At 45.6% G+C, this 23813-nt stretch overlaps 2 protein-coding genes across 3 annotated transcripts in view; one reads left to right on the plus strand and one right to left on the minus strand.

Moving 5' to 3' along the window:
- The window catches only part of PAPSS2 (3'-phosphoadenosine 5'-phosphosulfate synthase 2), a 72042-nt gene extending 63689 nt beyond the window's left edge, over nucleotides 1-8353 (plus strand). Inside the window, exons 11-14 of the mRNA XM_047088558.1 lie at nucleotides 3948-4083; nucleotides 5893-6161; nucleotides 7494-7723; nucleotides 8212-8353. Of these exons, the coding sequence (XP_046944514.1) occupies nucleotides 3948-4083; nucleotides 5893-6161; nucleotides 7494-7723; nucleotides 8212-8353 (777 nt within the window). The remainder of the gene's footprint in view (nucleotides 1-3947; nucleotides 4084-5892; nucleotides 6162-7493; nucleotides 7724-8211) is intronic.
- A 9978-nt stretch (nucleotides 8354-18331) lies between these two features.
- Nucleotides 18332-23813, minus strand: part of ATAD1 (ATPase family AAA domain containing 1) — a 56923-nt gene continuing 51441 nt past the window's right edge. For both annotated transcript variants that reach the window (XM_047088650.1, XM_047088649.1), the window contains exons 9-10: nucleotides 21581-21714; nucleotides 18332-19740 (exon numbers count right to left, since the gene is read on the minus strand). In XM_047088650.1, coding sequence (XP_046944606.1) covers nucleotides 19620-19740; nucleotides 21581-21714 — 255 coding nt within the window. In that variant the 3' untranslated portion in view covers nucleotides 18332-19619. The remainder of the gene's footprint in view (nucleotides 19741-21580; nucleotides 21715-23813) is intronic.

The following is a 23813-nucleotide window of genomic DNA, read 5'->3' on the forward strand; positions in this document are numbered from 1 at the left end:
TGAAATCCTCAGTGAGTAAAAAAACAGGCCATAATCTATCCATTTATCTACGCCCAAAGCATATAACCTAACATTTACCATCTGTAGCATTTTTGAGCGTACCATTCAGGAGTGTTAAGTCTATTTACTTTGTTGTGAAAGGAAGGGCCAGAACGTTTGTTTGGCAAATCTGAAAATCTATACCCATCAAACAACGACTCCCCTCCCCCTCCCAGGTAGAAGCCCTCCTATTTGCTGTTTCTATGAATTTGACTCGTTTTGGATGCCTCTCCTAGGAGGGATGATACAGTATTAATCTTTCCTGTGAGTGCTTTTATTTCATTTAGCGTAATATCTTCAGCCACGCTGTAGCCTGGGACAGGCTGTTCTTCGTTTTTAAGGCTAAATAATACTGTTGTCTGTATGTGCAAGTCACGGTTTACCCATTCATCTGTTGTTGGGTCCTTGGACAGGTTCTACCTCTTGGCTTTTGTGAATAGTGTTTTTCTGAACACGGGCGTGCAAATCTCTTCAAGATCTTGCTTTCCATTCTTTTAGCCATGTGCCCAGAAGTCGGATCGTATGGTAGTCATATGTTCTAATTTTTTGAAGAAATTCCACAGTGTTTTCCACAGCGGCTGCACCATTTTACAGTCGCACCCACAGGGCACAAACATTCTGATTTCTCCACATCCTTGCCAACACTTGACAGTTTCTGCTCTTGACCGTAGTCATCCTAACAGGGGTCAGGCTTGCGTTTTTCTGATGAGGAGTGATGCCGAGCGCCTTTTCCTATCCCGTTGGCCATCTGTAGATCATCTCTGGAGAAATGTCCATTCAAGTCTTTCACCCATTTAAAAAAAGCAGGTTATTTAATCTTTTGTTGTTGGGTTGTAGGACTTTTTAAAAATATATTTGGAACATTACCCCCATTAGATGACTTGCAAATATTCTCTCCCATTCTTAGGTTGCCTTTTCACTCCGTTGATTGTGTTCTTCGAGGCACACAAGTTTTTTTTTTTTTTTAATTTTTTTTTTTTTCAACGTTTATTTATTTTTGGGACAGGGAGAGACAGAGCATGAACGGGGGAGGGGCAGAGAGAGAGGGAGACACAGAATCGGAAACAGGCTCCAGGCTCCGAGCCATCAGCCCAGAGCCCGACGCGGGGCTCGAACTCACGGACCGCGAGATCGTGACCTGGCTGAAGTCGGACGCTTAACCGACTGCGCCACCCAGGCGCCCCTCGAGGCACACAAGTTTTAAAGCTTCAAGTAGTCCCATGTCTATTTTTGTTTTGTTGCCTGTGCTTTTTGGTGTTCTGTCCAAGAAACCATTGCCATGTCCAAGGTCATGAAGCTTCTCCTCTGTTCTCTTCTAGGAGTTTTAGAGTTTCAGATCTTACATTTAGGCCTTTAATCCATTTTGAATTGTTTTTGCAGGGTATAAAATAAGGCTCTAACTCTATTCTTTTATCTGTGGATATCCAGTTTTCTCAACACCGTTTGCCAGAGACTGCTCTCTTACCATCCAGTGGCCTTGGCACCCTTCTCAAAGATTATTTGAGAAAAACAAGATTTTAGCTAATTAGTCTGTGCTTAGCCTTGGATGTGGATTTGGCTACATACTGCTGCTCTTTGGACATTGTCTTTTGTTTTCAAATTAGAGATAACTAAGAAAGATGCTCCTTTGGAAAGAAGGACACTTAGAAAGTGTGCTTAGCAATGATTAATTAATTGGTAGAAAACAACTTGCCTGGGGGCGCCTGGGTGGCGCAGTCGGTTAAGCGTCCGACTTCAGTCAGGTCACGATCTCGCGGTCCGTGAGTTCGAGCCCCGCGTCGGGCTCTGGGCTGATGGCTCAGAGCCTGGAGCCTGTTTCCGATTCTGTGTCTCCCTCTCTCTCTGCCCCTCCCCCGTTCATGCTCTGTCTCTCTCTGTCCCAAAAATAAATAAATGTTGAAAAAAAATTTAAAAAAAAAAAAAAAAAGAAAACAACTTGCCTGATTTTTTTTTTTTTTTCCAGCTTCTCTATTCTGGGTCCTTATTGAAAACAGTCTAAAGATACGTGAGGTTGTATTAGGAATGCACCGGCAGTGGTCCTCGGAGAGTGGCTCACAGAACACTGGGGGTCCCCAAGACCTTTCCCCAGAACCCCAGTCTCAAAACTGTTCATACTCCTGAGACATTATTTGCTATCTTCACCGTGCTGACGTCAGCACTGAGGGTACAACAGCAGTGGCGAATAAAACCGCCTGCTCCTCAGACTCGGGACAGGGACAGCCGGCCGCACTCCGGTGGTTGTGCCCCTCACCACACACACTTGCAGGAAAGGCAGTGCCAGCCTCAGTTGAGAAAGTTCTTTTATCTTTTTTTAATGTTTATTTTTGAGAGAGAGAGAGAGAGAGCACAAGACGGGGCAGGGCAGAGAGAGAGGGAGACACAGAATCCGAAGCAGGCTCAGGCTCCGAGCTGTCAGCACAGAGCCCGATGCGGGGCTCGAACCCATGAACTGTGACATCATGACCTGAGCCGAAGTCGACACTTAACCGACTGAGCCACCCATGCATCCCAAGAATGTTCTTGATGAAGCTGTAAAAACAATTACTGAATCTGGACACTTGATCATCTCCTTTTAATAATCTATCACCAGGCATCCAACTTAGGCTCAGGTCATGATCTCACGGTTCATGGTTCAAGCCCCGCATCGGGCTTTGTGCTGACAGCTCGGAGCCTGGAGCCTGCTTTGGATTCTGGGTCTCCCTCTCTCTCTACCTCCCCTGCTTGCGTTCTGTCTCTCTCAAAAATAAAAAACGTTAAAAAAAAAAAGTTTGTGTCACGAGACGGGCAGTGCACACAAAAGCGCTTTTGCCACACGCACGGATACACAACGGTTGTCTCAGTCGGAGACTCAGTCGGGCACCTGAGCCAATGAGCAAAACCAGCCACCTTTTCAGGAAATGCGGTTTTTGCTTAGATGACTGACAAACTATGGCTACTCAGACTTGGTTATTTGGCAGATATTTAAAAACAAAAACAAAAACAAAACAGTGAACCTGTCACTTCAAGGAAAACAATGGAGGGTGTTGGTTGCCAATGATCTCAAACTGTGCTTTCAAACGAAAAAATGCTGGAAAGCTTTTATTTGCCACAGTGGGTCTGGCATCTTCCCGATACTTACAAAATTGTCTGATGATGTTAATAAATATCAAATATTGACATTAATATCAAGCATATAGATATTGATATTGATATCAAGTATTAATTTTTTTTTACATCCTAAACTGAAATATGTCGACATTTGAGAAACTGACAAACTCAGTGAACCAAGAGTTTATTTCTTTTTTTTTAAACTTTATTTTGAGAGTGAGGGAGGGAGGGAAAGGCAGAGAGAGAGGCAGAGACAATCTCAAGCAGGCTCCACACTGTCAGCTTGGAGCTCAAGGAGAGGCTTGAACTCACAACTGTTGAGATCATGAACTGAGCCAAAATCAAGACCCAGACGCTTAACTGAGCCCCTCAGGCCCCCTTCACCGCCTTCTATTAACTCAGACATTAAAGAGATTTGCAAACATGTAAAGCAATGCATTTCTCTCTTCTTTCTTGGAAAACATTTATTTTTAACTAAAAATAAAGTTATTTATATTACTATACAGTAGGTTTATATTAATCTTAAGCAAATTAATAAATGTTTTTGAAATTTCCCACTTTTAATTTCTAATACGGAAAATACGATAGGTAAGAGCCACAAAAACAAAGCTCTTTGGGGGGGGGTCCTCAGTAATTCTGAAAAGCATAAAGGGGTTGAGAGACCACATAGTTTGAGCAAGGCTGCGCTAGACATGCTTAAGAACTGAAGGTGGCTCTTCAATAGGAACCCGAGATCGGTTCGGAAGGAGAACATTTTTTTTTTCCCAGGTAAAACAGAAGCTGATCTAATCTCCAACAACTTTGCTAACGGTCTGTTCTAGATGGTGATGGAGAGCGGGGATTGGCTGGTTGGTGGAGACCTGCAGGTGCTGGAGAGAATCAGGTGGAACGATGGGCTGGACCAGTTCCGCCTGACACCTCTGGAGCTCAAGCAGAAATGTAAAGAAATGAATGCTGGTGAGTAGGCTGGCTCGAGTGGGTGCGTCTGTCAACACTCGTCGCCACCCTCCCGTTACAGAATTAAAGATACCAGGAAGCGGCAGGTTTATAGCTAAAAAAAATTTTTTTAATGGTTTTAAGTTTATTTTGAGAGAGAGAGAGAGAGCGAGCAGGGGAGGGGCAGAGAGAGGGAGGGTGGGACAAAATCCCAAGCAGGCTCCAAGCTCAGTGCAGAGCCTGATGCAGGGCTCGAACTCACAAACTGTGAGATCAGGAGCGGAGCCAACACCAAGAGTCTGACGCTTAATTAACCGACTGAGTCACCCAGATGCCCCGGCATGTTTATAGTTTTAAAAAGCTGGAAGCCTCTATCAGCATTTGTATTGACACAGACTGGAATGAGCGTATAAGGTTGACGTATATCCATATACTGGAATAGTTGCAGCCCGTTAACGATATGCATGGACACAGACAAACACCCCGGCTGTATTTATTAAGCAAAACCGCAAACTGCAGAATAACATGCAGAGCAGAGTTCTGGAAAACAGAATAAAATAACTGTTCTTAAGTTAAATAACTGTATATAAGCCAAGGTCTGTGTAGAGTATGTGCCAAATCGCAGGTGACAGCGGCTGCTTCTTGGGGACAGGGACCAATGGGCAGGAAGATTTTCATTTTATGTATTTTGAAAAAGAGAGAGAAAAAATCATGATAGGATTTTAGGTAGTTTCTATATCCTATTTTGGGCTTTTCTGTATTTCCCAAATTTTCCATAATGGATATTTCTTTCATAACTAGAAGGAAAAATTAAGCCTCTCGGGAGTCCATTATTTTTTTTTTAAGTTTCATTTATTTATTTTGAGACAAAGAGTGAGCCAGGGAGGGACAGAGAGAGAAAGAGAGAGAGAGAGAGAGAGAGAGAGAGAGAGTCCCAAGCAGGCTCCAAGCTGTCAGCACAGAGCCCTGACACAGGGCTCGAACCCACAAACCGTGAGATGGTGACCTGAGCTGAAATCAAGAGTCAAATGTTCAACCGACTGAGCCACCCAGATGCCCCAGGAGCCCATTATTAAGTGGAGTAGTTTTGGAGATTTTTTTTTTTTTTGACAGTTGAAGGTGAAATATTTTTTTACGTCTTTAGATTGTTGAAACTTTTCCCAGGCCCCAGAAGTTGCTGGTCATGGTTCTTGTGCTGGGGACGTGAGAGACAGGAGCAAAGGGTAAACTGAGGACTGACCAGCACCAGCTCTGGTCTGAGCCGTGCTTGGCTGGAAAGGCCCTGGCCACAGATGTCTTCATTTCCGAGTCAGGCTCTCCCTCTAGGGCTTCCTGCCTGTGTGTCCCCGCCCTGTGGATGCGGTCTGGCACTGTGGGCACCTTTGGAGTAAGAGTCCTGAAGCCCCAGGTGGAGTCTCTTAAATGTTGTATTTAGTTTTGAGAGAGAGACAGAGCATGAGTTGGGCAGGGGCAGAGAGAGAGGGAGACACAGAATCTGAAGCAGGCTCCAGGCTCTGAGCTGTCAGTGCAGAGCCCGACGCGGAGCTCAGACTCACGGACTGTGAGATCATGACTTGAGCCAAAGTCTGATGCTCAACCAACTGGGCCACCCAGGCGCCCCTCCTGTTGATTTTCGAAAGCCGATGGGCATAGCAAATGCTCTGTGCCTTAGACGTGGCTGTGTTTCCTTTCTTTTAAAATCAAAGTTCTAACTGGCCTTACTAAACGATTCTTGCAAGCAGAGGGGAGCTCCCTGCATTTCCTCTTGTTCTTGCGGACGAGCGACAGCGTGCACTTCCTTCACCTCGCCTTCCTCCTCTCCCTTCCCAGATGCGGTGTTTGCCTTCCAGCTGCGCAACCCCGTCCACAACGGCCACGCTCTGCTGATGCAGGACACCCGCCGCCGACTCCTGGAGAGGGGTTACAAGCACCCCGTGCTCCTGCTGCACCCTCTGGGTGGCTGGACCAAGGACGACGATGTGCCCTTGGACTGGCGGATGAAGCAGCATGCAGCCGTGCTCGAGGAAGGCGTCCTGGACCCCAAGTCAACCATCGTGGCCATCTTCCCGTCCCCGATGTTGTATGCCGGCCCCACAGAGGTGAGCTGTCCCCAGGCTGGGCTGTGGGCCTCAGAAATGTGGGCTCAGACTTGACTTAAGAGGAGTGAATGAGTCTCTGGGATCCTTTTCCCTCATGAGCAGGTTCTGGAGTCTTCTGCTGTCTTTTTTTTTTTTTTTTTTTTTTTAATTTTTTTTAAATGTTTTATTTTTGAGAGAGAGAGAGAGAGAGAAAATGAATGAGCAGGGGAGGGGCAAAGAGAGAGGGAGACAGAATCCGAAGCAGGCTCCAGGCTCTGAGCTGTCAGTACAGAGTCCCACACGGGGCCCGAACTCGCCAAACCGTGAGATCATGACCTGAGCCGAAGTTGGATGCTTAACCAACTGAGCCACTCAGGTGCCCCCTGGTCTCTCTTCTTTATCCAACTTCATTAGGTTTCCATTTCATTTCTGTAAAAATGCTAGAAACACCAAGTCGAGTCTGTTACGCACTGCCTCTGAGAACACGGAGGTTGGTGTGCAGATAAGGAGAATAATGCAGCTTAACTGGGGTGGTATTGGGCAAACTGTATTGAACCTAATATTCAATTTCCAAAGTCTAGTCACCGAGTCACCACACAGGCCCGGTGAGCTCCATTAGAAAGCCCCACTAAAAGCTCGGTGTCCCCTTTGATCATAACACAGAGAGCCTGTGAAACAGACTTTCTTTGTCCTCCTGGACCACCACTGTAGCGGGTTTGAACACGTTTGCAGGAAGTATGATGAACTGCGAGGGTCTCAACTGTTTGGAATGCCCCAAAGCGAGTTTAGTAAATTAATTCTCTTCAACCAGATCAAAGTACCTGGTGTCTGGCTCTCTTCTCCACCCTCCATATTTCTATCTGAGCTTTAGAGAGGGCAGTTCATTTTGAAATCCCAGTATTTGTGTCAAACTAGAATTGATGTCTGTGTATAATCAGCTCATTATTGGCAATCAGATAATCAAAGATGTTGGAATTTGTAATTTCCTTTAAACTGTGATTTATTCTGAATAGGGAGGGCCTGGAAAGTAAGATTCACATGGTTCTGTAGAACAGTAAGGTCCCCATGCTCCTGGCTCACCTGCCCGTTTGGAGAGAGCGATTAGGAAATATAACCTCAGGTTCCAGGAAGCTGGGGGGTCAGGTGGGGGGGGGGATTCAGGTCTAAAGCTCCTACCTCATGTAAACAAGCATGAAGAAGAGCTTGAGGTCTTAGATACCCCACGGACTTCTGCACCTATTAGGTGATCCTGTCACTGAATTATTTTTACAGCAGAATAAAGGCATCTCTGTAAACAGGGACCCAAGAGTTGGCCAGTGGTGACCAGCATCTCCCTCCCGTGATGTCTCCTAGGTCCAGTGGCACTGTAGGTCCCGGATGATCGCAGGGGCCAACTTCTACATCGTGGGCCGGGACCCCGCCGGAATGCCTCACCCCGAGACCAAGAAAGACCTGTATGAACCCACTCATGGGGGCAAGGTCTTGAGCATGGCCCCCGGCCTGACCTCTGTGGAAATCATTCCATTCCGAGTGGCTGCCTACAACAAAGCCAAAAAAGCCATGGACTTCTACGATCCAGCAAGGTAGGTTTCCAGAGGAGGAGGCGTTCATCAACATCTGCTCAACCAGAAAGAGGCGGCAAAGCTTGGGCCCCGTGCAAGCTCTCCAGTGCTTCTCCACCTTCTCCTAGCAGGAATGAGAGTCCCTTGAAGGCCAAGACCGGTCTTACACATTGTGTGTCCCCGTAAAGTCGTAGCATGGCCGCCTGGTATGTCAGTAGAGGGTCCGTCCATAGCTCGCTTTCAGCATGTCTCTCCTGAGCTCAGAGCTCACGGACGCAGGCAGGGCAGAAGACAGAGCAGGTACACGGGAAATGTCGAATGCATACCTGCTATCAGTCGCCCTTTCTTGTGCACATTCCTTTACTGAAGACCTAGTGAATCACCCATTCCAGAAAGTGCAGCATTTTACAGAAAAAAACAGGGTCTAAACACCCCCTCACCTACCGCGGGCACCTTTAGGGTCAATGTGCCTCACCCACGCTGAGTTCTGTGTTGCTGTCCTGTGACAGGCACAACGAATTCGACTTCATCTCAGGGACCCGGATGAGGAAGCTGGCCCGGGAAGGAGAGAATCCCCCGGATGGCTTCATGGCCCCCAAAGCATGGAAAGTCCTGACGGATTATTACCGGTCCCTGGAGAAGAACAACTAAATTGCCCTCCGGTTCCAGAAGTTTCTTCTTGAAGTGCTCTTGGATTCCCTTTTCTATTTTTGTGATTAGATGCTTGGCATATGATTGCTTCTCAGTGACTGATTTTTCGTGTTTTATGACAAGGTTAAAAATTGTGTCTATAATTTAAAGTCAACTTCAATAATATATAAAAGAAAGTCACACTGAAGACCACATCTTAGCAGGGACAGCAATGCTGTTATGATTTCAGAATGAAATTAGTTGTATTCTCTTCTACATCTGATTAGGCAGGTCCCAGATTTCTTGATGCTTTGACCGTGTGCCTAGTTTCCCCACCAGAAGGTAAAAGCGTGTTTTCCGGCGTAAGTCTTGCCAACCTGCACTCGCCCAATGTCACGGTAGTAAAATAAACCAGGTGAGCAACCTCTTCCGTACGACTGACCTAAGGCGGGGGAAACAATCCTCACCCTAAGTGAGGTGTGGCTCGCACATGTGCCCCTATGTCACCCCTCGTACAACCTCGCTGCCCAATCTTTTAGGTGCTCACCTGCCTGGAGACACCAAATGTGTGAAAATGCGAATTTAATCTCGGATCTATGCAACCTCGTTCTGCCGAGAAAGTTACGTTGTCTCGTAAAGAAGTCTTAGCGCCCTTGTGTGAGTAATCGAAGTCCAGTTAAAGGGTGATTTTCAGTTGGAGAGTGGAGCGTGCTTTGACCAAAAGATTTGCGCCTGGGGCTCCAACCATCTGGCATTGTTGTGGCAGGTTAATTTCCCTCCTCTTTGCTGTGGTCACTGTGTCCCGGGTGAGGCGGCACTTGTCGGCTGCAGCTGCAACGGAAACCAGTTCACGCCGTTAGACTAGCGAGCTGCTGGGATGGGAAGAGACCACAGAAAATGTGGCCTCCAGCCCTGTGGTCTCACAGAGGCCCACACTAGGCGATGCCTAGCACGTGCTCCGTGAGCTGCCGAGGCTGACAGAAAAATCACCACTGGTATTTAGGAAGGACTGGGAGGACGGGGGGCCCGAATGGGCACGCTGCCACTTGACTCCCCGTCTGGTGCTCTGTGCACACTGCACATACGCCCGTCGGTTTGGCCAAGCTCCTTGCACCAGGGCACCCGCGAAGCAGACTTCTTGGATGCCGGAAGGTCCAGAGTTTTCTCACCAGTTTTGTAGTTTACGGCTGCAAAAAAAAATCAAAACGCCCAAAAAACCCCACATACTTTTCCAAAGACTTATGCTGTGCCAACACCTGACCTCCAATGGCTTTACTTCTTGGGAGGTGATCTTTTGTACTTTACGCATAATTCCTTGTTGCCAAAGAATATATGAAGAAACGGTACCTTGTGTACTTGGGTCTCTCTGGGAGAGACTTAAAACTGGAGAGAGAAAACTGTGATTTTTTTTTTCATATTCTCAGTTGTTTTTTTAAATGCTAATCTTCGCTAACTAAAGCTCTTTTGAGAATAAATCACATACAGTGGCCACAGCAAAACGTAACTGCCTTTACGAGAATAGTGCCTGTATTGATTTAATAATCAGAGGTACTCATTGCTGCCTTTTTAAAACAACAGCGTATTTATTGAAAACATGAGACGGGAGGGATGTAGTGCCTTAACTGATACATTTTGTGATTTTAACAAATGTATTTAAAATTGCTTTTCTGCTCTTAGTACCACCATAGTGCAAATGACTGTTTCCACGGACAAGCAATGCTTGTTTTTAATAAATTTCTCAGAATGGAAGCGGAGTCTTTTCTGCCTGTGACGCTGAGTGGGGGTTGGCCCCATGAGTGCTGAGAGCTGTGTGACTTTGCATAATTGGAGACGGACAGCAGCAACCCTTACACTGCAATTAGGAGGCTGTCTGCCCTGTTCGAGTCGCTTTATAAACCGTGCTACACGTGTGAATGGCTCCTGTGTTCAGGGGTGACTTGGTAGCTTAGGGACTCCCCTCAGGATGTCACTGCAGGAGGATCTGACCCTTTTCTTCCTAACTTGCTTCCTTTTCTCCAAGTGCCCGCAGGCAGTCCCACCAGCAGGGTGGGGAGCCGTCTTTTTGCTGTTTCGTATTCACGTCGTCCACTCCACCTTTTCCAACGGGAGCCACTCGAGAAAGGGCACCTGCTTCCACCCCTGCTTTCAGTGGGCTCCAAGCACCTGGTACTTTGGGCTTTCCCCTCCCTGGCTGCCTCCCTTCTGTCCCAAAGGCCGGGGGCAAATTTGGCTGCGGATCCTCCCTTTATAGAACGCTGGTGTAAACACTGGTGGAAGAGCCGCTGGAGGCTGCCACTCTTTGTCCCTCCCTCTTCCCGTCCAGAGCCTGCTCACTCGTTCCTAGTGGCAATTAGCAGCACATAGTAGGGCAGGAAATGTGTTAAGGACACGGAGATACAAGAGGTGCCCAGGGAGGACGCCAGAATGTACAGGGCAGGGGGAGAAACATCCTGGAAAGGTGTACGTAAGTCATTCGGTCAGATAATGGCAGAACTTCCAAATACAGTAAAACCTTGGATTGCGAGTAACTTGTTCTGAGTGTTCCGCAAGACGAGCATTTTTCTTTCTTTTTTTTTCACCTTTCTTTTTCTTTCTCTCTTTCCTTCCTTTTTTCTTTCCCTTCCTTTTCTGTTTACTTATTTTTGAGAGAGGGAGAGAGAGAGAGGCAGAGCATGAGTGGTGGAGGGGCAGAGAGAGAGAGGGAGACACAGAATCTGAAGCAGGCTCCGGGCTCTGAGCTGTCAGCACAGAGCCCGATGGGAGGCTCAAACCCAAGAACTGGGAGTTCACGACCTGAGCTGAAGTCCTATGCTTAACCAACTGAGCCACGCAGGTGCCCCAATGAGCAAACATTTCTAATAAATTTTACCTTTACAAATGAGCGATGTCTTATGATATGAGGCGTTTGTGACACTGAACATCACGTGATCACAACTGAGCCAGTTCTCTCTCTCTCTCTCTGGGATTGTAGGTGATCATCTCCCATGTTCAGATGCTCGGTCTCAGGCTGTGGTGTTTGGCAGAAATCAGTGATTTTTCAGGACGTTGGAAGGTGCCCACAACTGGCACTGGTGTATTTTCGTCACTTCAAAGCACCTGTGGACAGTCCTTTGCTTTTCCCCACAAGAGTGAGCTTAGGAATGCTTTGCTTCATTCTAGGTCAGGCTGCCTGCAGATAGAGACCCTTTCCTCTGCTGCCTTATGCCAGTTACATGAAATACAGTCTATGACAAGAGTTTATTAATTCTGCACTGTGGTCAGCATCCACGTGAGCGTATACAATGGTCCCGTGCAGAAAAAGATTCGAGTCGATAGATAGCAGTGATTCCGTTGGTGATAGTGAAAGTTGTCCTACACAATAACCCTCCTCTCTTCTGTCTCCCTCATACCAGCCACGAAGGTCTTCAAAGGTAGAACTAGGTAAGTACAGGTTATTTTTCTTTGTATTTTCTTTACTATTTTGCATTATATTACAGTATTGTAATCATTTTTATATGAATGTTTTTGGGTTGTGCAACAAATCCTCTGAGTTTTCATTATTTCTTATGGGGAAATTCGCTTCAGTATACAAGTGCTTTGGATTAGAAGCATGTTTCCGGAACGAATTATGCTCGTGAACCAAGGTTTTACTGTACGTCAACACTCAGGCGATAGGATTTCCTTCCAACCCATCCTCCCTGGCACAAAGAAACAGATCTCGGTTACTTGAGAACACCAAGTTGGATTTCGTTTTTTCTTTGTTCTCCTCCTTTCTGTCACACGGCTTTCAGGTCTGGTACTGATCTTCAGAATTCCCTGACAGGACAGTAGGTGATCAGAAATTAGATGGGCACCAGACCACCAACTGCTCTTACGTCTGAAGTTTGGATGCAACAGTAACAATGCAGCTTTTGCCTGAGGTTTTGCTACTGGTTCCATTATCTAAGCGTTTCCTCACTACCAAAATGCATCAACTGTCAAGAATGAGCCATACACAGGTATTGACAACCACGGATTTTTCTCCTCCCTCGGATGCACTTAGTTCTTTGATGAATATTAACCATTATCGGGCCACTCAAGTGCCCGCTCACCGAATGCTGAGAATGATATACAAGCAGGTGGCTAATACACACGCCAGAGGACTGCCTGGCTTTTCTGCTTATGTTGGGAACTATTTTAATGAAAATAAATTATTATGGAACTTATATTGATATTACCAAACATAAATGGGTCATTGGCTAGAGTTTGGAGATTTATTAGCCACAATATACAAATCCTACTTTCTTATGGGGCCCCTCAGGGGAGGCGGTGAGTTTACCAATGGTTTCTCTCTTGTAACAAGGTACCCCCCACCCCACCCCAGCCTATTACCCTTCCTGTAGATCTCTTAATTTGGATTAATTGCAGGGAAGGCCAGTCTCCATGAGTAAGATACTTAAATTATGCAATGTTTTTTAAAGTAATGCAGTTTTATCATTTTCAAACACGTAAGTCACAAACGGATGGACACAGCTCTTTTAATGTCATATGTATTAATGATTGCTGGCATCCATAATACATGCTTTACTTGGTAAAGTTCTTAAATATGGTTGGTTTTGGGTTTTTTCCCAGAGGTTTAAACCTGCTGTGCACTTCATTCACAAAACAATGTGACAGTTCTTACAAACTGTACTGCATTGTACATGCTTACGTGGAAAGAAAAATCTTGATTTATATTTATTTCACAAGCCCGCTTTCCATAAATAGTTCAAAGGCAAAATTCAGCTCAGCCCAGGTTGAAATAATGATGGGCTACTTGCATGAAAACAACTCCAGTATCAACCTGGAATTGTGAACTTGTTAAGAGACTGGCTTTTTCATGTGTCTTCACCAAGGAAAATCTACATTTATGGAAGATATTGATTCCATGAACCACTAAAGAGTCTGTAACCCCCATCCTATCCTCAGAAGGGAAAAGGAATTCTATAAAACAATCAGAGAGAGCTACAGCTCCAACAGAGTCCCGGAAGGAAACAAGTCTAGTACACACAAACACCAGGCACACAGAAGTGTCTCCAACCCGCCTACATAATGGCGTATTTTGTAATCTGTGCCTGTTAGAGCCAAGTGTGTTCACCGATGCTGACAGCCTTCAGTAGCTGACTAGGCCGCCCTGTTTCGGAGCCCTGATGGGCAGGTCAGCCTTGCCGAGAGCCCTGCATCTGTCTGCCAACATGGCCACCGTTGCCACAGTGTGTGGCTTAGAGAGCTGGGATGCGGATGTAAAGACATCCATTTCAGCACGTCCATCACCGTGCAGACAAGGAAACAGAGGCCTGGAAGTGGGAGATGGGAGACGACTTTCCTAAGCACACGATGACCGGCGGACATATTCATTTCCTAACTTCCAAAGCATTTCCATAGGATTCTTAAAACGATCCCAGGAGGTATACGTTAGGATTCCTATTTAGAGATAAGGAGACAGATGCTCAAGGAAACAGATTTTGCCCAAGGCTATACTGCCATATATATGTGTGTGTGTGTATGTATATATATACGTATGTATACACACATATATGTATACATGTATATATACATATATATATGTATATATACATATATATGGCACATATATATATATACACACATACACACACACATATATATAATTATATTACACATAAAAGTTTCACGGTTGGGACTGAAACCTATAAAGTTGGAAATGAACTTCACATGAGTTAGAAATCTGCTAGAATGTAGGAGGGCGTGAAAGACCTTCATTCCCAGGGCAGCAAGAAAAAAGCCGGGCAAAATAAAAATAAGGTTTTTCTACAAGGCTCGCCAAGAACAGTAGCTACAAGGATTATTCGCCAACTGCCTTCCGGAGAGAGCTAAGCCGCTCAGGGGTGAGCGGGGCGCCTCGGTGCTTGTGCATACACTGGGGAGGAGACTCCACAGTCTGGATGCAGTGTATGGAAAAGCAGGCCTGCCTTAGATGGAGAGACTTTGCAGGGATGAGAATTCAACCAAGACTCACGTCACTGACTAAAATCTACAAACACATCACCTTCAAAAATAAACTGCCTGGCGAGATGATCCCCCTTCCTGGCATCTTGCAGAGCAAATGGTGAAAGAGGAGCTCAAGTCTTGTGCGTCCTCATGGTGGCTAGACGCCAGGACCCCGTCAGAACCGAGTCCACAGGGCCATGAACATCTTAACCTCACACCTCCCACCCAACCCATCTCCAATACTGCTAAGAGCAAGAGGCTGCTGCAGGAGAGGGCAGGGGCGGCCGAAGCCCGGCCACCCCATCTTATGAAAGCGACAGCCCAGACCCGGCGTACCCGGGCCCTGGGATCGGGATGACCAGGCCTTCACCCTCACTGCCCACAGAGGAAGAGGTCTGCATTCCTTGGAAATAAAACAAAACCCAACATTATCCTTCTGTCTCCAGTGTTCTTTTTTTTAGACCTGTGATCTGGAACAAAATCAGGAATAAGTTAAAGATCACCCAGCTAACACACCGGACAAGCCAGGCGGCACTCTGGCAGCAGGGGCGAGTAGAGCACGCGGTCCCCAAAAGGCTGTGCCCGCACAGTGCACTCCAACCACAGTGTTGGCGGCTCCCACTTCAACAGGCCCCCTCCGGTTACAGGATCACCTCCATTTGGCTCGTACCTATGGCATCGTGCGATAAGCTGGTCCTTGTCATGTGTTTGTCCAGCCACCTGGTCCACAGTACTCACTTTTCTTTGGTTGAAATCCTGCCGTCTGTTGCATTTAGTCGTGAGGAGGTGGTACATCCAGATCCTTGCCCTCAAGCCATTTAAGCCAGGGGTCCTGGAGGCTCATTCTCTCAAAGCGCCATGGCTGCCGACAGGGACTTTGACTTGGGTTTGCACACCTACTTCCAGGACTTTGAATCACTTCCGGGATTCAAGAATGGGGCAATTTAAAGATAAACAGGATTCATTTAACCCAGCAGAGGAATAAAAGCAAGATTCTTGAACAATTCTAGTTAAAAAAACACTCTGGAGCTTTCTGTCCTCTAAGTCCACTTTTTTTTTTTTTTTTTTAAGTTTGAGAGAGAGCGAGTGTGGGGGAGGGACAGAGAGAGGATCCCAAGCAGGATTCTTGATTAGACCTGCTCAAACCCACAAACCATGAGATCGTGACCTGAGCCAAGATGAAGAGCTGAATGCTCCCTAAGTCCAGTTTTTTACTTCCTTTTGAGCTCCTGAGCTCCCCCATACCCTTTCAAGTGAATTCTTCACTGCATAGGTCAGCTGTCTGGTTACCTAACCAGTACTCTTTACAAGACCAGGACTATGGCCCAGTAGACAATGCCTGTTTCCCTCAGATGTGTCTGCAAAGATATGTTTTGAGAGAGAGAAAGAGAGAGCAAGAATCCCAAGCAGGCTCCTCACGGAGCTCAGCACGGAGCATGCCGAGGGGCTCAATCTCACAACCCTGGGATCATGACATGAGCTGAAGTCAAGAGTCGGACGCTCAACCGACTGAGCCACCCAGGCGCCCCAGGAATTTGTTTTATTGGATGATGTATCACCACCCCCCATTTGAGTATCTTGGTCATTCCTAGAATTTCTGGAAGCTATCCGTCTTCCAAACACAACACAGTGTTCTATTCTCAGTTCTAAGTTTTGCATGTCAGTAATTACTTAACTAGAGCTTTGGCTCTGGTTTTGAACTGAATTATCATGACTCACAAACTCATAAACTATCATGACACACTCCACACCGGCATGAACGTTATTCACTGCAACTGTATTTCAAAGCCCAACAACCTACACCTAAAAGCATTCTCAAGCAGAGAACTATAAATATTAGACAATCACAAAAATGTACTCCCAGTCCAGTGTTCTATTTAGAATAAAATGCTTTTTTGAGACACAGAACATGTGCAGAGGGAGGGAGAGAGCATCCCAAGCGCTATGAGTGCAGAGCCCGACGCGGGGCTCGAGCCCACAAACCGTGGGATCATGACCTGAGCCAAAATCAAGAGCTGGACACTTAACTGACTGAGCCACCCAAGCGTCCCCAGTAGAGTGTTTTAGTAATGAGACCTTATGTGCTGTTAGTATTGACAGTGTTAGAAGTTACACCAGTGTTACTAAGGATGTTTTATTCTTACATGAGTGATTGTGTAGGGCCAATCTCATTTACATCTGGCACCCGTGCTGTCCATCTTCTCGGTAGTTTCATGGAGTGGTGAGTTAGGGCGTAACTTCCACCGACACGTGTAAACAGAGCTTTAACTTTTGACAAGATTAGCGAACTGTTTCGTGGCTCGGTCTACAACATATTTAATAATGAAGGCCCTCTGAAGATTTGTCAGCTCTACATGGAACGATTCTATGGCTTCAAGGGCAGGATATATGCTCAGGATATCAGAATTCTATTCAATATTCTGACCTTGAGAAAAGCTAAAAGATAAATATCATCTGCTTTAGTTTCTTTATCCAGAAGAAAGTTGTAATGTTTGTCTACAAACAACACAATGCCGGTAAAAAAAAAAAAAAAAAAAAAAATCCCCGTCAACAAGGGAGGCACTCAAGGCTTACTCAAGGCTTGAGCCATCCTCCTGGAACACCAAACCTTTAAGGTACAGCTGCTAAGTAATGTTAGGTCATTCTGGTCCACGTGGCATATTTCCATGAACCCACCCAGCTCTTGACAGCATGGTGGGTTCTGGGTTGTCCTGCATTTGGGAGCTGAGAGGTAGAAGCAAAGGAAATCATAAAGAAGATCATGAGCTGCTTCCAATATGGAGTTCCCGAACTCTCCACAGAAAGGCCTGGAAAGAGTGTGAGACACACCAGACTCACCAGCCGCCTTCCAGCGACGAGGGTGTCAGAAGCATCACACAGGTGATCACTTCTATCTCAGTCCCCAGAGCACGGGCCTGGGGATTCTGCAGGTGGAGTAAGCAGAGAGAATGCTCCAAACTTCAGGCTGCCAACAGATACGCACGTCAGCGTGTAAACGTAAGAAGCGAATACGGTGACGGCCCGCATTTGAGCGAGGACTGCTCTGGGGCCGGTGCTGAGCGCCTTACACGTACCGTCTCCTCACAACCACCCCGTAGGTGGGCGCCACCGCAGCCCCACTTCGTAGAAGCGGAGGCTCAGAGACGTTAGGGGACTAGTGCGCAGGTAGAGGGTTAATTCACAGGGAGCCTGGATTAGCCACCTGGACGTCCACAGGCAGCCGTCCCAACTCCGCGTCCGGCGTGCGTAACTGCCACCCACGAGGGAATACCGGGGAACCTGGAGCCCAGCGACCTGTGTCAAATGCACGTGTACAGCGAGCACAGATTCTGTGACACTAAAAGTTCTCCGAAATGACAGAAAGAAGGTTCCTCGACTACTGTAAGGCCCCAAGATGCCCGGATGAGTCACGACTGACGGGACCTAACTTCACGTGGTGATTAAAACCATGATAAACTTAGTAACTGTACTACTGGATGCTCTGAATTTAAGATAAAAAGAAAGGACATGAGAGATAGATCACCTCGTTTTTATACCAGTCTGCCATCAGAGTAAATGATGACTGAAATCCATCCTAAGGCAAAATAACGATAAGACATGAGATTGCATGCTACCGAAGTGTGAAAGCTACTCAGCAAGATGAAACACTCCAAATGCAAGTTGCTAAACTAAAAAACCCCCAGAAGATTTGTAACTTTGGAAGAAGACCAAGTGGAGAAAAATTAATAAAGAGGGACCTCTTTATTGTATGTTTATAAAATAATCGTATAATATAGTTATTAAAAACGGGAGACGAAACTTTTTATTTTTGATATCTTGTGTTTTGCAGTCAATTTTTAATCATCTTCACAGTTTTCGAAACTTGCTTTTTGTCGTCCAGAGTGCTTTCCGCAATCTCTACCCGCCCGCTACTCGCACAACCAAATAAACTCCCCAACAGGTTCAAGTGAGAGACCTACTATCAAATAAATTACTCTAATGACTCACGAATGAAGACTGAAGAGTTTCAAAGAAATACAATAAAAACAAAAATATATGGAGCATAATTTAATCTTTCAGATGGTTCACAGAAGGCACCTCAAGACCATATTGTGCCATTTTCCTCATGCGGTGTGTTTAAGGGCCTATAACAGAATTCTGGTTAGTGAAATTCTGGACAAAAAAAAATGTTTCCTATGGAGGGCACACAGCATCGAATGACTATGGATACAATATGGGGACTCTGACGTGTGTATCTGTACTAACTAGGGCACAATTTATAATATGCTAAGAAAACTTTAAAAATTAAAGTCACAAAATGAGTATTTTTAGCACAGCTAGCAACAGCTACTTGTTTTAAACTATCATTTCATTTCTGATGACCAAATTATATTTGACCATAATCAAAAAACATAACTTTAAAATAACATTACAAAACCATGGTTACAACAGAACTACGTTCCATCAAATGAAGGAAAAGTCACAGATGTGTACTGCATGGCACTGTAGTTTCTCAAAGCCATTTGGAAAGGCTCCTCCAACCACGTTCACGTGTATCAATTGAAAACAGGCCTCTGCTCAGTGTGCTCACAGAAGGACTTGAAATCCGTGTCGATCACCCAAATGCCTGACAACCACTCAATGCTGATCACTGATCAAGTATTTTTATTGGATTTTCCGACCAGCGTAATAGCGGAGCCCCTTCTGAAGCAGAGACGTGGCGGACTCCGACTATTCCACTGCGGAGAAATGCTCAACTTAAAACGAAAGCGGACACAGGTGACAGCTGGAAATGGCTGAATCACTGTACCTTTACACACGACCAGAAATCTTAGTTCTGCTGTACACTATTTGGTACTTTTTGATTCAGTAGTTGGGGTAAAAAAAAGTTTCCGTATTCAAACATATCTACAGAATATCAATATAAAATGTGTGAATATATACATTTAATACACACGCACACACTCACTCACTCACTCACTCACTCACGTATCGAGAAACCAGCACTTACCCACATCCCTGTTTCCACGAATGACTCGAAAAATCGTTACTTTAAAACCAGCTTAGATGCTCTGAGGCCGCAGCGTCCAGAGACAGAGGTCAGACGCGAGCCCGCACTCAGGCTGGATTAGACTGTTCCTCCTCATGATTTCTGATGAGTAGTAACACCGCTTATAGAACAACTACATCTCAATAACTTAGGAGTCAGAGTATAAAACCAGTGTCGTGAACATTTAACTCTCTCACGGCGTGAAGGACATTCCTGTTTTCATTCTATTTCCACTGATGATAAGAGTGCACCAAACTAGATCACACTGAACTGTACAAATGATCTTTACTCTTAATCTAAACAAACATGTGTCAAAACATTCTGAAATGCGGCGTCCTTGGATTTCTTCATCTTCTCAATCGCTCGATGCAGGTCCTGCTGTTGCACAGGCCGGATTTCATCTTCATCGCGGCTAAGACACAGACAAAACCGCCAGATGGTCAAATAACTTTCAAATACACCTCCCTAAAACATCCTCCTGAGATTAAGAAATGAAACCTTTGTCCCAACTAAGACCCCCAAGGACAGCCACAATTATGAGCTTCATGTGAATGCTTCCAGAATTTTCTGTGCAGACGCAAGCTGGGGAGGATGTTTTTAGAAGCACGGGCTGCTGGGAGGGAGGGGGCCAAAATGGCCGGCTGTAACTCAGCGTTGCAGATGTGGTCATGAAAACCAAATACCTCACACTAAGAACCAAATGCAGAATGTTGGCACAACGTGGAAATATTAGATAAAGGTGTGCAGTTTATCTATGTGGGCGTAGAATTCCCATCAAGGAATCAAAAATTATTCCCATGAAAACTGAAATTAAAAGTAGCATTCTTGGGTATCTATTCATGTACATATTTAGCATGTGACAAACTAAAAATAAAATTCTTTGCTATTAATAAAAACCAACTAGCCTAAACCTCCCCTATTCAATAATGAGAAAAACAAAATCCAATATATAATGTCTCCTTGTAATTTACAAACATTTAGGAAAAAACATTTAGGGAAAAAGTTACGGTAAGCCAAGTCTAAGACCCAGATTTTTCATCCTGACATATAAAATTTTCAAAGGCTTTGAGGACAGCAGAAAAATAGGACTTTCTTTATTAATGTAACTTATTCACACAAAACGTATTCATAAGTTGTTTCTCCTCCTCTCCTCATTTTCTTATACACAAGAATAAAAACCTTTGGCAAGTAGACTCTTGGCTCCGGTCAGAGGTCAAAAGTATTCCCAGCATCAGCATTAGGGGAGCTGGAGTAATCCAGCAACAAATAAATAAAGTGAGCCTCTCCATAACAGGGCCCCAGGGAGCACTGAAGGCAGGTGCGAAACTAGGGCAAATATAGCTAACCTTTCTTCCTACACCAAGCGAAAGAGTTTTTGGTGAAGCTTGCTATGGCGATGCACCGTCATTAAAAACATGGTCATTAAGAACATGGCACCACCAGCACATCCAAGTGTCCTGGAGAGAGAGAGCCTTGGCGGCGGATGAGGGAGGAGGCCTTAGAAAAAGGGGCCAGAGGCGGAGAACTCATTCAACATGAGGCCCCAAAGTACAACAGTGTGCTAAGAGTTACAGAAACTCTTCATCAGAAGGTTAATACTCTGAAAAGACGCTTAGAAACGCAGTGTTAGGCTGGCCCAGGGCAAGCGGCCTTCTGGGAAAGGTCCTTGCAGGACACAGTTCGTGGGGGCGGACTTGAGCCGGCTCACTAGCGTCTCTGCTGACGCAGCCAGGCACAGAGCTGGTTTCTCAAACTCGTGCTCTGACACTGCTTTCGAGTGAAGTTTGCCCCAGTGACAACAGTCTGTTTAGCACACGCATTACTGTTAACACACTGAAGTCTAATCCCCAGCAATGGCCCCCAGGCCCACTCACGTGGGAAATCCCTGGAAGAGCACAGGAAATGGAACTAGGACTTTCAAGTGCAAAGCAGTCCGGGAATCCTAGAGAACCCTCTTTCCTAGGAGTAAGTAAGCCTAAGCTGCCGTCGGCCTCCTGTGACCCAGTGCGGGGATTTTTGGCAAACGTGCAGCTTCTGTTTCTTCCTCTTCCTTCCAGAGCCTCCCCACAACCCCCGTCCCCAACTCGCTTTCAGAACTTCCCTTTAGGAAGAAAAAAGGGCAGTTCATAAAGTTGGGGAGATTGTTAATTCAAGTTCACCTTTTATACCATAAGCAGAGTTGGTATTGTAAAGAAAAATAACGGAAACCACCCTGAAAGGTCTAAAAGGGTCTGAGAAATAGGAGATGATACCTTTCTTCCGACGTAGAGTTAACATACTCCCGGACACACAGGAGGGCGGCGTCCCTGCACATCTCCTTCAGGTCACTGCCTGAGAAACCGTCCGTCTCCTGGGCGACTTCCAGCAGGTCCACGTGCCTGTCCACCTTTCACGAGGAAACACAAATGTGAAAAGTGCTGCAGAGCATGATCTGGCCGCTGTCCTTCCACGTAAAGAATGTTAAGCATGTTGGAATAGTGTGGAAGGAGAATCATGCAAAAATACTTTGTTTCTACTTTTCCTTCAGCCGTAAAACCGGGAGTTTTGAAATCTAATTGTCATGAACTGCCATTATGACTGGAGTATTTAAATAGAGCCTTACTCGATAGATCATGAAGCGAGAGGGAAGAACAGACACTCAAACACTGTCGGACTCTCCTCGGCGCCTCTTAGGAAGGTCCTGAGTTGCAGGACTGCGTTCACCATTCTTGGCAAACAGCCCGCATCAAGTCCCGGGTCCATGACAGCAAACCTATCAACGGGCGCTCGCTTGCCCTTTGGCCGCAACGCTCTGTGTTTACCAGCCCAACACTCAGCGTAATAGTCTCGTTCCTCAACGTGAGCTTACACGGCCGAGCCGGTCGTGTAAGCTTCAGTCACTGTCCTGGGCGCACGGCAGGCCTAAGAGAGTACACACTAGGCTTCCGTGTAGGTTGAGAAGAGAAAATGAGCAAGAACGACGTCCCTCTATTAGATGATGCATATGTGTCACTCGCCACGCTAAGCACTCTGCATGTTAATTAGTCTCAGGGGATCCTGCCAGGCAGTGTTCTTGTTCTGAGGGAGCTTAAATACACTGCCCGAGGTCACACCAGAGCCGGGCCGTGGACACGCTGTGGTTAAGGTCCAGCCGAAGTCTTCCCCTGCATAGCTAACCATCTGCCTTAACAACACTTACTTTCTTCCACCGACCTGAAATGCCACCTCTATGAGTTATTAAATGCCCACTGGGTAAGCCCCAGTGTTTGAGTAACACTGGCAACTGTGCACGAGACTGGGACGCCAGACGGTGTGGGGTCTACAGTCAGCTCTGCAACTGTGACCTCACGCGACGCTGGTCTCCTCATCTCTAAAACTGGGGGTTGAATGAGGAGATACCCCACATTCTTCGTGAACAGAAGTGAACGCAGGAGGTAGGTGTGGGGCTGGCAGTAGAGCTAAGCGAAAAAAATGGTAAACACGGAACTAAATAAGTTTTAATAGGGGCGCCTTGGGGGGCTCGGTTGGGCATCAGACTTCGGCTCAGGTCATGACCTCACGGTTCGTGGGTTCAAGCCCCGCATCGGTTTGTGAGTTCGAGCCCCACATCGGGCTCTGTGCTGACAGTTCGGAGCCTGGAGCCTGCTTCAGATTCTGTGTCTTCCTCTCTCTCTCTCTCTGCCCCTCCCCCACTCGTACTCTGTCTCTCAAAAATAAACATCAAAAAAATTTTTTAATAAATAAATCAAGCAAGCAAGCAAGCTTTAATACATACACAGTAACAGTCATTTAAAATTTGGGGTGGGGAAACAACGTGGAACTAAAATGTGAGACACAGAACATGTGAGACAGGGAACATCCATGCAGAAACATTTGAAGTAAAGTCATAGTATCAGGAAGAGGGAGGAAGAGGGAGGAAATAGTGTTAACCTGGACTATAGGTATATGTAAAAAAATTTTAAGGGTACCAGTAAAAGATAAAAAGAGAATGTGTAACTTCTGAAACAGTAGAAGAAGAGGAAAAAAGGGAAGAAAACACAAGAGTGGGGGTGGGTGGGCAAAAAACAAAAAGCATAATACATAGAAAGTACTAGAATAAGAAAGAATGAATCAAAGCTTATCAGTGATCCCCACAAATGCAAATAGGCTAGGCTGGTGAAAGTCCATTAGACTGTATAAAAAACCAAAATGCAGTTAATTTGAGGTTTAGAATGGTCACACCCTGTCCAAGGGGAAAATAAAACAGATTTGGTGTTCAGTTTTAAAAGAAAAAAAAAGTTCAAAACAAAAGATTGAGAAAGGACAGACAAGGCAAATATTAACCAAAAGAAAGCTAATTTAGTTCTATTCTCATCAGATCAATAGATTTTTACTCAACACACATAATTTGGAATAGAAATCATTAAATAATAAAAAAATAATACATCAGAAAAATACAACAATTCTGCACTGATATACATTTAATAAAATATGGCCCTGAAATACATACAGCAGAAATGAACGTAA

Source organism: Lynx rufus, unplaced genomic scaffold (genome assembly GCF_022079265.1).
Source record: "Lynx rufus isolate CCGP_SWC_20201006 ecotype Redwood Valley unplaced genomic scaffold, mLynRuf1.p SCAF_25, whole genome shotgun sequence".
Lineage (NCBI taxonomy): Eukaryota > Metazoa > Chordata > Mammalia > Carnivora > Felidae > Lynx > Lynx rufus.